This window comes from Tenrec ecaudatus, chromosome 17 (genome assembly GCF_050624435.1).
Source record: "Tenrec ecaudatus isolate mTenEca1 chromosome 17, mTenEca1.hap1, whole genome shotgun sequence".
In the NCBI taxonomy this organism is placed as follows: domain Eukaryota; kingdom Metazoa; phylum Chordata; class Mammalia; order Afrosoricida; family Tenrecidae; genus Tenrec; species Tenrec ecaudatus.
In genome coordinates, this window is record NC_134546.1 from 62,855,190 (window position 1) to 62,868,229 (window position 13,040).

Genomic DNA, 13,040 nt, shown 5'->3' on the forward strand with positions numbered 1-13,040 from the left:
GTGTGAGCGCTAGGGGAAGGCAGCGAAGTGCCGCCGGCAGACCGGCTTCGACGTCCGAGCAAAGCAGTGGTTTGTTCTTGAACCCGGCTGGCTGTTCTTCCCTGGGCAGCGCCGTGCTGCTCTGTGATGGCTCTGTCGGAGACTAACAGCCGCACTTGCACCGGGAGGCTGGGTGACGATTAGTCAGGGACTCACACATAGGAATGTCGTGACATCTGTTTCTGTGAAGGCCCAGCTTTAGCACCGCACAGTTGTAACCCTGAAACACCAGGCGACCTACCAAAAGAACCCCTTTGTCCACGATCCGCTCCGTGGGGTGGCATAGTCTGGTGGTTCACCACTGCTGCAAAGCATTGGACAGACCCCCTGTGTGACAGCCTCATGGGACTGTGGCTCTGAGATTGTACCTGGCTGCAGCTGGATGGAGACCCAGGCCCCCTGTTAAAGGCCTGGCCTTTGGGCTTTGTCCCTGCTCCCCCCCTTCCCCCAAGCTCACTGCTTTCCTTTCATAGTGGCTACTTTTCCTTTCCAACTGCTGTCAGACTTTGCAGCCCATAATTTTCCTAATTGCTTTCTTTGTCTCAGTATGTGCCTTCACAATGGAAAAGAACAGCTTGAGAAGGCCTATTAGAGGAATGTGGTCAGAAGGGGAGGGGCTGGGCCAGAGCAGCTTTACGTACCCCCTTTGCCCCTCACCCACACCAGCACCACCAGCACCAGCAGCAGCAGCAGCAGCAGTAAAAGCAGAAGCTCCAAAGAACACCGTCATACAGTGCATTCCAGTGCAGAGGCAGCCTGGCGGCAGTCGACCTCCCCGCGGTTGCTGTGGTCTTCACTGAAGCCGCTTGCTGGGCCTTTCTCCCATGGCACCCTTGGGTGGGTTTGCCCTCCAACTTTTAAGTTAGTCCCACTGCCTTCGAGTAGATTTTGACCCATCGTAACTGTAGTTAAGTTTTCCAAGGCTGTACATTTTTATGGGAGCCAAAAGCCTCATCTTTCACCCCTGGAGCAACTGGTGGGCTTGAACTGGTGATGTTAGGGGTAGCAGCTGACCATGTGCCCCCCCCCCCACCACCTTGGGGCCTGAGGAGCTAAGAGGAGCTGACCAGGTCCGGACTGTCCTGTTTCCTACTCACACCCCCCAGTGCTTCTCTAATCTGCCTTCTTGTCAAGAGTGCTGCCCCCAGACGTGAGCAGGGAGAAAGGAGACCCTGCGCTGAGGACCTGCTCCGGGCCAGCCCCAGCTCCTTAGACATTGCTTGTGGAATCTTCAGGAAGCCCTCCGCTGTGCGACCTCTCCCTCCGCATTTACAGGCGAGGAGGCGGATACCCAGAGGGGTTATTCGGCTCCCATTCTTGCCAGGAGCCAGCATTCCGGTGCAGGTCTGCCTGCATCCAGGTCTGTGCCGTGTCTGGGACACATGGTCTGGTGGCCTTTTGCGCTCAGACAACTCCCGGTGTCACTAAGGAGCAGGACGGGAATTTGGCTTCCCAGCAGAGTAGGTACTGGGAAAGATGCTCCCGTCTGAGGCGGGAGCTTGCAATCCCCGTTAGAAAGGCTAGTTTCCTTTCTCTAAGAAAAAGCAAACCCCAAAGCCCTCGGCGCTGCCTTCTCAGAAGAGTTCTGATTTCTGGAAAGCTCATCCATCGGCTGGAGGTGGCAGCTGTCACCTCTTACAGAGTGTAGAAAATATGATTTAACTGTAGGCAACGTTTCTTCACAAAGACGGCTATTATTCCTAAGTGTATGTTCATGCTGATGTTCAAAGAGCCCTTAATTATGTTACTCTGTATCCTTAAGGAGATACAAATAATCGCAAACAGTATCAGGGCACTCACTTTGTCTATTTCTCTTTTTTCTGAGGTAGATAAGTGAGGGAAGAGGGTAGTGTGTGTATACACGTGTGTAGGCATGAACTTGTGTGTATATAAGTATTCATGAAAATTGATACTTCTGGGTTTAGGGAATTCACTATGTAATTTCAGCCTGGTTCCTAACCCAGGGTAACAAAAGTAGTGTCTTTTTAATATGAATTTTTTGTGCACTAGGGGACAGGGATTATTTCAGTATTCAAGAGGCCAAACCACATGTCAGTCCTCCCTGTATTCAAACACTCACCCACCCCCATTTCCTCGTCTCCCTCTTTCGGACCTCCATTTCCTGTCTGCCAGCCTTCTAGTCTGCTGCTTCCTCTTACCACCTCACCCTCCCTCCCTTGGAGCCCCCAAAGTCTGTTCCCTTTGGTAAGCAAGTTTCTGTCTTTTTAAAATCTCCTAGTTATAGTCTGGTATGATATTTGCCCTTTTGTGACTGACTGACCACTCAGCGTAGTGTGCTCCAGGTCCCTCGTGTGCTGAAGTGCTTGTGGTTTCAGAGTTTTACTGATGCTGAACCTTGGCTTTCTTGTGAGGCTTAGCTCACTTGGACTCCAAAGAGGGGGAAGGAAGATTCGGAGGGAGATGGGCTGGGCACAGGGAGGGGCATCATGAGTTAGGGAACTGAAATACTGCCCTGGCACACAGCCCTCTTCGGGACTCCTGACCCTCCCTTTTCAGTTCCTTGGCAAGTGGGATCATAGGAGAAATACATTCTCCAAAGAAAAGAGAAAGCCAAGAACTGATGGAGACCAGACTGCTGCATCCAACCATTTCTCCTCAGACAGGGAAAGAGGTTTGTACTTCCTCCTTGAAGTGGGGGAAAGGTTTGTGCTGCTCCCTCCACTGGGCTACGATCGACGTTCTCGTCCGAAAGCCGTCGCAGTAGCTATTTTAAGCTGTGAAATGAAATTTTCAGTAGCAAACTTGGCAGTTAAGCAGTGTTTGTCTCTGTACCAAATGATGGATAACAGCTCCCCCAGGTGGCTGCTGAAGAAGAAGGAGGCAGGCCGACATCCACCAGGTGGAGGTGGAGCTGCTCAGGATGTGTGTGTGTGTGTGTGTGTGTGTGTGTGTTGGTTGGTCCTCTGTGTGTGTGTGACGGTTGGTCCTGTGTGTGTGTGTGTGTGAGAGACGGTGTGTGAGTGTGTGTGTGTGTGATGGTTGGTCCTCTGTGTGTGTGATGGTTGGTCCTGTGTGTGTGTGTGTGTGTGTGTGTGTGTGTGTGTGAGACGGTTGGTCCTGTGTGTGTGTGTGTGATGGTTGGTCCTGTGTGTGTGTGTGACGGTTGGTCCTCTGTGTGTGTGTGTGTGAGACGGTTGGTCCTGTGTGTGTGTGTGTGTGTGTGTGACGGTTGGTCCTCTGTGTGTGTGACGGTCCTGTGTGTGTGTGTGTGTGTGTGTGTGTGTGTGATGGTTGGTCCTGTGTGTGTGTGTGTGTGTGTGTGTGTGTGTGAGACGGTTGGTCCTCTGTGTGTGTGTGTGTGTGACGGTTGGTCCTCCGGGCGGGTGGGCCGACTGTGTCAGCACTCACCCTGCTGTCGCTGGGGACCCTGGAGTCGGCTCTGACTCAGCGGCCCTGCATCCACGGAACAGCCCCTGCCTGTGCTGCACCGCCCTCTCCATTGGTACGTTGGGGCCTATTGGTGAAGCCACTGGCTCGGGCCATCAAGCATGATGGCCTGGCCCTGGCCCCTCGGGATCACGCGTTCTAAGGACACGAGAGGAAGTCTCTCCTATCTCGCTTCTCAGGCGCAGACTGGCAGTTTTTCCTCCCGGGCAGCTGCACTTTTTCGACTGGCAGTCCATGGTACGGTCAGGCTGCTCCTAATTCAAACGCACCCATTCTCCTTCTTAAATCGTCTTCCTCCTGTGCAGCTTTTGTATGCGAGGCTGCTGAAAAGATGATGCCCGAGCGGGGCGCACCTCGCTCGGCTTGGCTCTGCAGCATGTGAAAGGAGGTCTTGCCTCAGCCCTCCGTTTCGTGAAGGGGAAATAAGGGGGAGTGTTGCGTATTTTTCTGAGAAGCCTGGCTAAACCAAAGCGAAACATCACTGACTTCTGATGAATACTCATGGTCCTGCCTCTGCTGTCCTCCTTCTGGCCCGTGGTGTTCCTCAAAGGACTGAGACGCTTGGGGGCCTTGGGTCAGTTTCAGCTTATGAGCCCCTGTGCTCAGTCCAGGGCGCTAACATGTAACATACATCCTGGTGTGGGCAAGAATGCTGGTGCCCCGATTTCATTTCCGGTTCTCTGGTTTTGTAGGCAGGTGAGACTTCCTTTTTCTCACACTGTCACTGCCCTCCTATTTCCTTACCCATGGCATGAGTGGCCTGTCTTGCTGATCTCTGGAAACCCTTGCGCTTGGACGAGTGTTGGGTGGTTCTTTTTTTTTTTTTAATTTGGACAGGAGCATGCTGGTGTGAAACATTGGCAGCCAAATTGAGAATGAGGGCGGGAAGCTCTACCCAGAGTCATTTACATTTGTTAAATTAAACTCCATTGCGATATCAGTGGTGAAGAACCAGAGTGAGACAGGCTTCGCTCTCCTTCCCCGCGCTCATGGCCCAGATGCGATCGGAAAGGCCATATGCAGCCGCGCTGGAAGTGTCTGATTAGACAGAAAACGGCAAAGCAAAAATCTGATAGGGACGTTCAGCTTTCATCTTGTTCAGGCAGCACAGAGAAGCGTAATTGAAAAGCAAGCACCACACACAGCAAACAAAACGCAGTTACTAAAACAAGTGAAATATGAAATGTGTTTTCCCATTTTCTTGCCTGTGGTCCCAGTTAGGTTTCAAAGATACAAAAGAGAGAGATGGAAACAGCTCCTTTCTGCGTGTTAAAATTTAAATTATAATCATTTTAAAATCCAAAGGTAGTATGGAAATGAAATTTGATGAGCTCAGAGAATGCGCATTGATTTGCTCGGTTGTATTCTCAACGTTCTAGATACTGTAAGTGGTAATTAGTAGGAGGGTGATAGTTAATTCTTTTTTTCATGTTACTTGAAGCCACTGATTTGAAGGGGGTGGGGGTTAAAGCACAATGAATGATTTGATTTCAGCTTTTAACAATCCGGTTAGCTTAGTAAATTTCAAGAACCGACTGACCACAGGGACGGTGAGAGCATTCGTCTCATGCTCCTTGCGTTTCCTTAAACAAAGAAAATCACTCTTACCGAAATGACCAGGGAATGAAGACTGCTCTCATACAGTGGCTCTACCCCCCCCCTTAAAGAAATCAGTGTGTATGTGTGTCGGCACACTGCTTGGTTTACTTTGCCATCTTCATCTGTGTTATTAGCGGTATGTTAAGGTATGTGCACGAGTGTGCACGTTTTCAGCTCCTGGGAACATCGCCACATATTGCTGTGTTACCTGCTTGCAGTTTGGAAAATTAGCCCTGAATGCAATGCAGAGTCTGATTCTTCTTCCCTCGACGTTGACATGAAAACAGAGTCTTTGATTTCTTGGACGTCCTTCCCGTTGAACTTGTCATGCTTGGGGGGGGGGGGGGGCGCAGCCGGCTGCGATAGAATCTGTTGACACTCTGAAAGAGTTTGACTTCAGGTAGCAATTAAGCCGAAAGAACTGCTCAATCTACTCCTCTGTTAACAACTGAAATGTAACATTTCTGATTTGGGCGGAAATGTTTTTTAAGTTAGTTTCAAAAAGTGTCTTATACTAAGGGTTTAAATTGATTTTAAATGTGATCCCTACAGTGTAGGGCCTTTTCATTTTTAAGAATGCCAATTCTTTCTAATAACCATATGGTAAGGCTTTACCAGTTGAACACATGCATGCACATGTGGGCGCACACACACACACACACACACACACACACACAAACTTTCTAAATTCTCAATCTCATAGCTACCCTCTAGGACAGACTAGCACCACCCTGGTGGGTTTCCCAGACGGTAACTCTTTACAGGAACAGAAAGCCCCATCTTTGTTCCATGAAGCAGCTGGTGGTTTCAAACTGCAGGCCTTGTGGCTAACAGCCCAAAGCGTAACCCTCCTTCTTAGCAATCTCTGGATTAAATGATTTCTCCATACATCTTTTTAAAGGAAAAACTATGTTTCTAATTGTATAATCTTAGCCTTGGAATTAAACATCTCCACCCTCTAGCGTATAGCATCCTGCCAGTTGTGAGTGTGAGGATTGTGTTGTGTCCTTTTACACGTAGTGTGTGTCTAAAATGAGTGTGTGCCCATTTGCCTGCCCAGTCCTCCAGGAGAGACCAGTGACTGGCGCGCCTGCCGTTGGACTTCTCTAAGCTCCTTTGCCACATCTGGATCAAATGAAAGTTGTGGGTTTAGGTGTGAGGGGTGGCAATTTGGACTTAGAACCGTTTCGCATGTGTCTTCCAGTTCTGAGTTTGCATGCCATTGTGGAAGTGAAATGCTTTGCAGGTTCTGTGACCACATCTCTCTATTTGTTGATTCCTCGTTGGCTTGGAATTTGCTGCAAGGAGTTTTGTATTCGTTACACTACCAAGCTGCACGTGGATTTCTGAGCAGCGCAGTGAGAAATGAAAACACCCACTTTGCTTGGCGATTGCGTGTTCACCATTGGCCAGAGCTGGCTTTCACAGACAGGATCTGCGTTGGCTATGTCGAATGTGAGCAAGGCTGCCCGTAACTGGAAGTTAGGCCATTTATCAGCAGTTGTTCTTCCTTCATTTCATTAGCTGAATTAATGTCTAAGCGTTTGGCCTAAGGAATAAATGAAGTGTCACTCTTTTATTAAATTAAGTTTAGCCGTAATCCTCTCTCCTACTTTAAAATAAGTACAAAACAGTTACAAATTATTGAAGCTTCTTAAAACCATCCGTCACCTGGGAAGTGTTGAGGCGATACAATGAGTGGAGCCATCTTCCTCCTCTTGCTTTTCCCAGCCCTTGTAGTTTCGTGCTATTTTTCAGACAAAATAGTTTCCCGGACAACTATTTTGTTCTGTCCAATCTGTCGGTCATTTTCCAGTCTCTAAAGCAGAGAGCCAATGACTTAAGCGATGTCACCATCACCTGCATCATCACACGGACAGAAGGACTCCTGAGTGCGAGACCCTTTGACATCCTCATGCGAAGGCCCAGATCCTCCCTCTCTCGGCACACAGCCCCGCCCACGCGTGCTGGCCTTGCCCTGCTCATGGTAACGTTGTGTCTCTTCTGTAGATATCCTTGGCAGCGAGGAGCTGGTGGCAGAAGGGACTGCCACTGATGCTGTGAGGGTGTACCCCTGGACCATTGATAATAAGTACTACTCGGCGGATATCAACCTGTGCGTGGTGCCAAACAAGTTCCTCGTGACAGCCGAGATCGCCGAGTCTGTGCAGGCGTTCGTGGTTTACTTTGACAGCACGCAGGTCAGTGAGACTGGGCTCTTCGTGGGTCCCTGAAGCTTTCCCCCCTCACCCTGTGTTAGGCCAGGCTGACCCGAGAAACAACTCCAGTGATTCCCGTATATGCATATGTATAAGAGAGAGCTTTAGATCAGGAAGTCATTCTATATCAAGAAAACATCCCAGCTCAGTCCAAATCAAGCCCGTAAATCTGGTACTGGTCCGTAAGTCCCCCTTCGGACTCACACAGCCACATGCCTTGATGCAGGATGCAGGGAGGCCACAGGCCGGAGAGTCATGTGCGTCCACGGTTGATGGAAACCTGGCGGGGCTGCAGCAGCTGTGGGAGTGGCCAGCCAGCCGGGGGGAGGGGGGAAGGGGAGGGGGAGAGAGTGGGGGGGCAGGCTAGGCTATTCCTATGAGAAGGCCACACTCCCCGGGAAGCACCATCAGGCTGTGACCTGATTGACACGTTTGACTCCACCTTAGCCAGAAGTGTCTAATTGACGTAAGCTCACGTAACCACCACACCCCTCTGGATTTCCTGTGGGTTCTCATATCTCTTTCTGTTTGCTTGTTTGTCCTCCTACCAGAAGTCTGGTCTCGACAGTGTCTCCCCGTGGCTTCCCCTGGCAGAAGCGTGGCTCCCGGAGGTGATGATCCTGGTCTGCGAGAGAGTGTGTGAACACGGTAAGGGCCAGCAGACGGGGCCCGAGGAGACATTGCTCAGCAAAAATCTTAGAATGGCACAGAGCATGTCTTACGCTTCATTATTTTCCCAAAATAGTGCAGCTGCCTCTTTTTGGGATCTCGCAGTATTTCACCATTTGACAGACAGAAAGGGCACTCAGGGCTCCGAAGTCGTTTTCTCTGTAGGGCCTGCTTTAGAATCACACTGATATTGAGGGAGCTATGGGATCTGTGGAGAGCACTGCCGAGGGGGCCCTGTTTTATTTTCCTCTCATTCATACACCGTTTTCTGTATACAATTTTAGGGGTAAGCCGACAAAAAGCTCAAGAATGGTGCATCAAGCATGGCTTTGAGCTGGTGGAACTTAGTCCCGAAGAGGTGCCGGAGGAGGATGGTAGGTGTTTGCGGGACAAGAGAAAGCCTGGCTTTGGGGTTCCGGTAGGAGAGATCCTTATAACTCGAGGGAGAAGCCCGGAAAAATGTAAGAGGCTCCGTTTCTCTCCTACACACGCGCACCAGCTATTTGAAGTGATCAGAGAAAAGTCCGTTTACGCACCATTGTAGGGCTTTTGAGCTTGTGTTTGTTGTTGTTGTTGGGCCTTCTGTCTTTGTCATTTGCTCAATCCCTGGCCCTTTCCCACTGCTCTCCCAGTCACACTGCCCAGGGCCAGGCCACGAGAGGCAGGTTTTATGTGAGCTGTGCCCTCTGAACTCTCAGGAGACTTGACTTTTCCAGCCGCATGAAGACGGTTTCTGGTGTTTTTTTCCAGTCACCTTACAGTCCTCCGCAGTTTCTTAGCACACAAGCCTCGCTTCAGTGGGGCCAAGGATAGCACAGTAGTACCAGCTGTGCCAACTGAACCGGGAGCTGTGCCAGTCAAATTCCAGAAGCAGGGTAGCACCTATAGTGTGGGCGACCCTTTCCTTCCCTTCCGTATGACACAGGAATTCCACTTCTCGTTCTAGTATCTTTCCGTGATCGGGGAGATTTTCCCTGGATAACCGAAAAACCAAATAAACTGACTGCCATCAAGTTGATGCTGACTTCCAGAGACCCTATAGAACCTGGTAGAAGTGCCCCAGGGTGTTTCTCAGGCTGTGACTCTGGAAGGAGAAAGACCCCTTCTCCCTGAGCACCGCCCAGCCCGACTCACTGCACCCTCCGGCTCCTTTGCCATGGGTACCTCCTAGAAATAGCCCTGCTCGGTGGCTCCTGGGAGCTGATAAGGCCTTTGTCGGGTCTTGTAAGATCCGACATCTGTTGTCATGAAGAAAGTCATTCTCTGTCGGCAACCCAGACTGACTTTCCCAGTCGTGTATCATTTAAGGGCCCTCGCATTTTGGGGTAGGAGTGTATTGTGGTATTTCCATGTGCATCAGGCAGAGCTGCTGTACAAGAGCACTTGAGGGCCAAGGTGTGCCTGGCCCAAGCCATAGGACTCCCCCTGTCTCATAAGCATATGAAAATTGGATGTTGATCACGAGGTGTAGAAGGGATCAGGTATCAGACATCAAAGAACAAAAGATCATAGCATTGTGTGCTTCCCTTCCCTATATATTGTCTCGGGGAGGAGACGAGCCAGTCGGTGCAGTAGCAACGATGAAACATACAACTTTACTCTAGTTCCTAAATGCTTCCACTCCCCTTGCCCCCCACCATGATCCCAAGTCTACCTAATTAATCTGTCTAGACCAGAGGATGTACATTGGTACAGATAGGAACTGGAAACACAGGGAATCCAGGGTGAATGATCCAATCCCTTCAGGACCAGTAGTGAGAGTGGTGATACCAAGAAGGTGGAGGGAGGGTTGGGTGGGAAGGGGGAACCGATTACAAGGATCTACATATAACAGACAACAGAAAGTGTGTGGACACCAGAAAAGTGGGTGAAGGGAGATGTTGGACAGTATAAGACATGACAAAATAATAACAATTTATAAATTATCAAGGGTTCATGAGGGAGGGAGGAGCGGGGAGGAGGGGGAAAGATGAGGAGCTGATACTAAGGGCTCAAGCAGAAAGCAAAAGTTTTGAGAATGATGAGGGAAACAATTATACAGGAGTGCTTGACGCAATAGATGGATGTATGGATTGTGTTAAGAGTTATATGAGCCCCCAATAAAATGATTTAAGAAAAAAGAAAACTTGGGTGTTGAATAAAGAAGCTTGAAGAAGAATGGATGCATTTGAACTGTGATGCTAGAGTTGAGTGTTGAAAATACTGTAGAGTGCTAAAAGGACACACTGATCTGTCTTGGGAAAAGTGGGCGCTCCTTACAGGCAAGGATGCGAGACTTTGTCGCACATACTTTGGACATGTTGTCAGGAGGGACCAGTCCCTGGGGAAGGACATCATGTTTGGTAAGATAGAGGGGCAGAGACAAAGAGGGAATCGGAATCCCCCAAGGAGGTGGGTTGGCACTATGGTTGCACTTCGGGGCTCAGGCATAGGAGCAGTTGTGAGGACGATGCAGGACTAGGCAGTCTTTCGTTCTGTTGTGCCTTGGGTCGCTATGGGTTGGCACCAACTCAGTGGCACTTAACAAAAACTCATGAATGGAGTCCGTTGGTGAGGCAATGTGGTTAACTTTACCAAGTCAGCCTCATTGTTTATGTCAGATTTGAGTTTCCAAAATATTTTTTGTAGCAGCTCTGAGATTGGTATTTTCTTACTTTAACTCCTTCATATGTAAATTACAGTGTGAAGTAACAACTGAATGAACAGGATAATTGAGTCCGATGGTAGTTTCCGATAACTGGCCTGGGGGATCTGCTCCTACATAGAAGTGAATGTTTGTATGTGTATGTGAGCATGTGTGTAAACATGCGGGTGAGTAAAGAAGCATTCTTGGTAGGGTTCCAGTCCTTACACGCCTGGACTCTGCACGGAACACGTGTCAACATGTTACTGCACGCAGCGGATAAGGGCAGACAAGTTCCTTCAGGACACGCTGGTCTTGGTCTCCTTAGACAAAGAGGCTCACAAAGAAGTCCCGCCAGACGGGGCTCTGTCGGCCAGTGACCCTTAAGGCAGAGGTCAACTGTGCCGCACGGTGTGGCAGAAGGTTATGACACTTGTTTTTAAGGCATCCAGAAGGGTAACCTTAATAGATAGTCTGGGTCACAAGGGCCTTACGAAGAAGAAATTGTAAGAAAATGGAAAACTGCTTTGGTGAAGAAAGGTCAGGACAATTGGGCCAAAGAGCTCCCTCCAGTAGGACAGTGCACCTGCTCGTACTTCGCGGGCAGCAAGGGTTGTCTTACGGGGTTTCCCTTGGGAAACCTTCCGCGAGGTACCAGCAGCCCAGATTGTACTCCTGCAAACTTCTTTTCGTTCCCCAAGCCAAAGCGGGCAGAGGCCACGATTAGAGCCCGTGGGGGATCCCAGGGTCGCTCTGAATCGAGGAGCCCAGCTTCTCAGAGAAGGGATGGAGGCATTGCAGCACAGCTTGGGGGGCGTGCCCAGTGCAGGGAGGGGCACGTGTTGAGAAGCAGCGCTTCCTGCTTTGATACTGTGCTTAATCGTTTTAATAATATCTCCATGTTATAGCTGTCCTCATTAACTTGCCCTTGTGCCAGGTTCTCTTTTCCTTACCCTTGTTGATATTATCTGTTCCTCCCGATCAGATGACTTCCCAGAGTCCACAGGAGTCAAGCGGATTGTACAAGCCTTAAATGCGAATGTCTGGTCCAATGTTGTGATGAAGAGTGGTAAGAGTCATTTTCTTCGACTTCCTTGTGGGCTTTACATGATTCTGATAGCTGTGGACCTCTCAGGACGCGTGCCGTGGAGATTTCCTCCACTTCCTGAGCCCGCAGGCAGTTCTAAGAATTTCTAATATATGTGTAACAGTTCATTCAACCGAATGTATATCATGTCGAGAAAGTGCCGAGGGCTGGTGGAGTAGCGGTTTACAGGTTTGCACTGTCCAGCAGTCATAAGGGAGAACGATGGGGCTTTCTGTCCCATCAAGACGTACAGCTTCGGAAACCCTAGCTGGGGTTGTTAGGAGTTGGAACCAGTTTTATGGCAATGAGTGGGGTGGGGCGGATTTTTTTTGGAGGGGAGATGGGGGCGGTTATAATGTGCCAAGCATTGTTTTTGGCTTTGTTAAATATCTCCCAAATTGTAAGCCTGTGGAGCCTGTTCTTACGAAGCTCATAATCTAGCTCTGGGATCCTAGTCCGCACTTGAAACATGCCCGACGAGGGTTCAGGTGACGGGTGCGAGCGGCCGACAGGCAGGGCGTGCACAGAGGTCCGGGGAGTGGCTGTAACGGTGGAGTTGTGTGGACAGAGAAGCCGCAGGGGACGAGGTGGGTCTTGATGGAGTCTTCCTGGAGTGCAGGTTACACTTGGGAGGAACCGTGGCTTCCAGAATGGTGGTTGCATCCCAGTAGCAAGTCAGACCCTTAGAGGGGACCTTCTGAGTGGGCAGTGCGTTTATGGTAACGAAGAGGAGCAGCTCAGACAGGCAGGGTGACCATGGTGGCACCAGTCAAAGGCTCCATCAGTGTCACCGAGTGCCGCCTGGATGCACTGTTGAACAGGTGCGTGTGGTTGAATATTCTCAACGCCAGATACACACAATTACATATCTCATGATGGTCTCTTGGGAAGCAGCTTAAAGATCTTACTGCTAGGCAGGAGAATCTGGCCCGTTTCCTATGGAAGCCGTGAGTCGCTGGACATTTTTTAACAAGGGATCTGATGCAAAGGAGCTGGTATCCTTGAAGGGTTAGCAGGGAGGTGGTGTGCCTTTGAAGCGAGCAACGGTTTGGCATTGGAAGGAAGGGGGGGGGCGGGGGTAGAGTCTGGAGCCAGGAGAGCAGGCAGCGGTTCGGGAGAGGGGTTGGTGCTGATGTGGGCGCTGTGGCCATCGGGGCAGGGATGCGGGGAACCTGGATATGAAATGTCATCTAAGGGAGGAGGCTGGTTGACACACACTGGGATTGCCTCACCAAGTATGCTGTGCTGAGCGGAACACTGGAAGGGAACGAAAACTGCGTCTCATCACCAGCTTCCACCCACAGCCACAACCACCACATTAGCCCCAACACCTCCCTCCCCTACAGCTGCTTGGTGAGGCGCCCTGGTCACGTCGTGGGTATGCACTCAACTGCTA

The 13,040-nt window shown here is 50.1% G+C and overlaps 1 protein-coding gene across 1 annotated transcript in view; it reads left to right on the top strand.

The window, feature by feature from the left end:
* AAGAB (alpha and gamma adaptin binding protein) overlaps positions 1 to 13,040 on the top strand; it is a 43,338-nt gene that overhangs the window by 11,523 nt on the left and 18,775 nt on the right. Inside the window, exons 2-5 of the mRNA XM_075535377.1 lie at positions 7,057 to 7,247; positions 7,817 to 7,913; positions 8,219 to 8,308; positions 11,543 to 11,626. Coding sequence (XP_075391492.1) covers positions 7,057 to 7,247; positions 7,817 to 7,913; positions 8,219 to 8,308; positions 11,543 to 11,626 — 462 coding nt within the window. The remainder of the gene's footprint in view (positions 1 to 7,056; positions 7,248 to 7,816; positions 7,914 to 8,218; positions 8,309 to 11,542; positions 11,627 to 13,040) is intronic.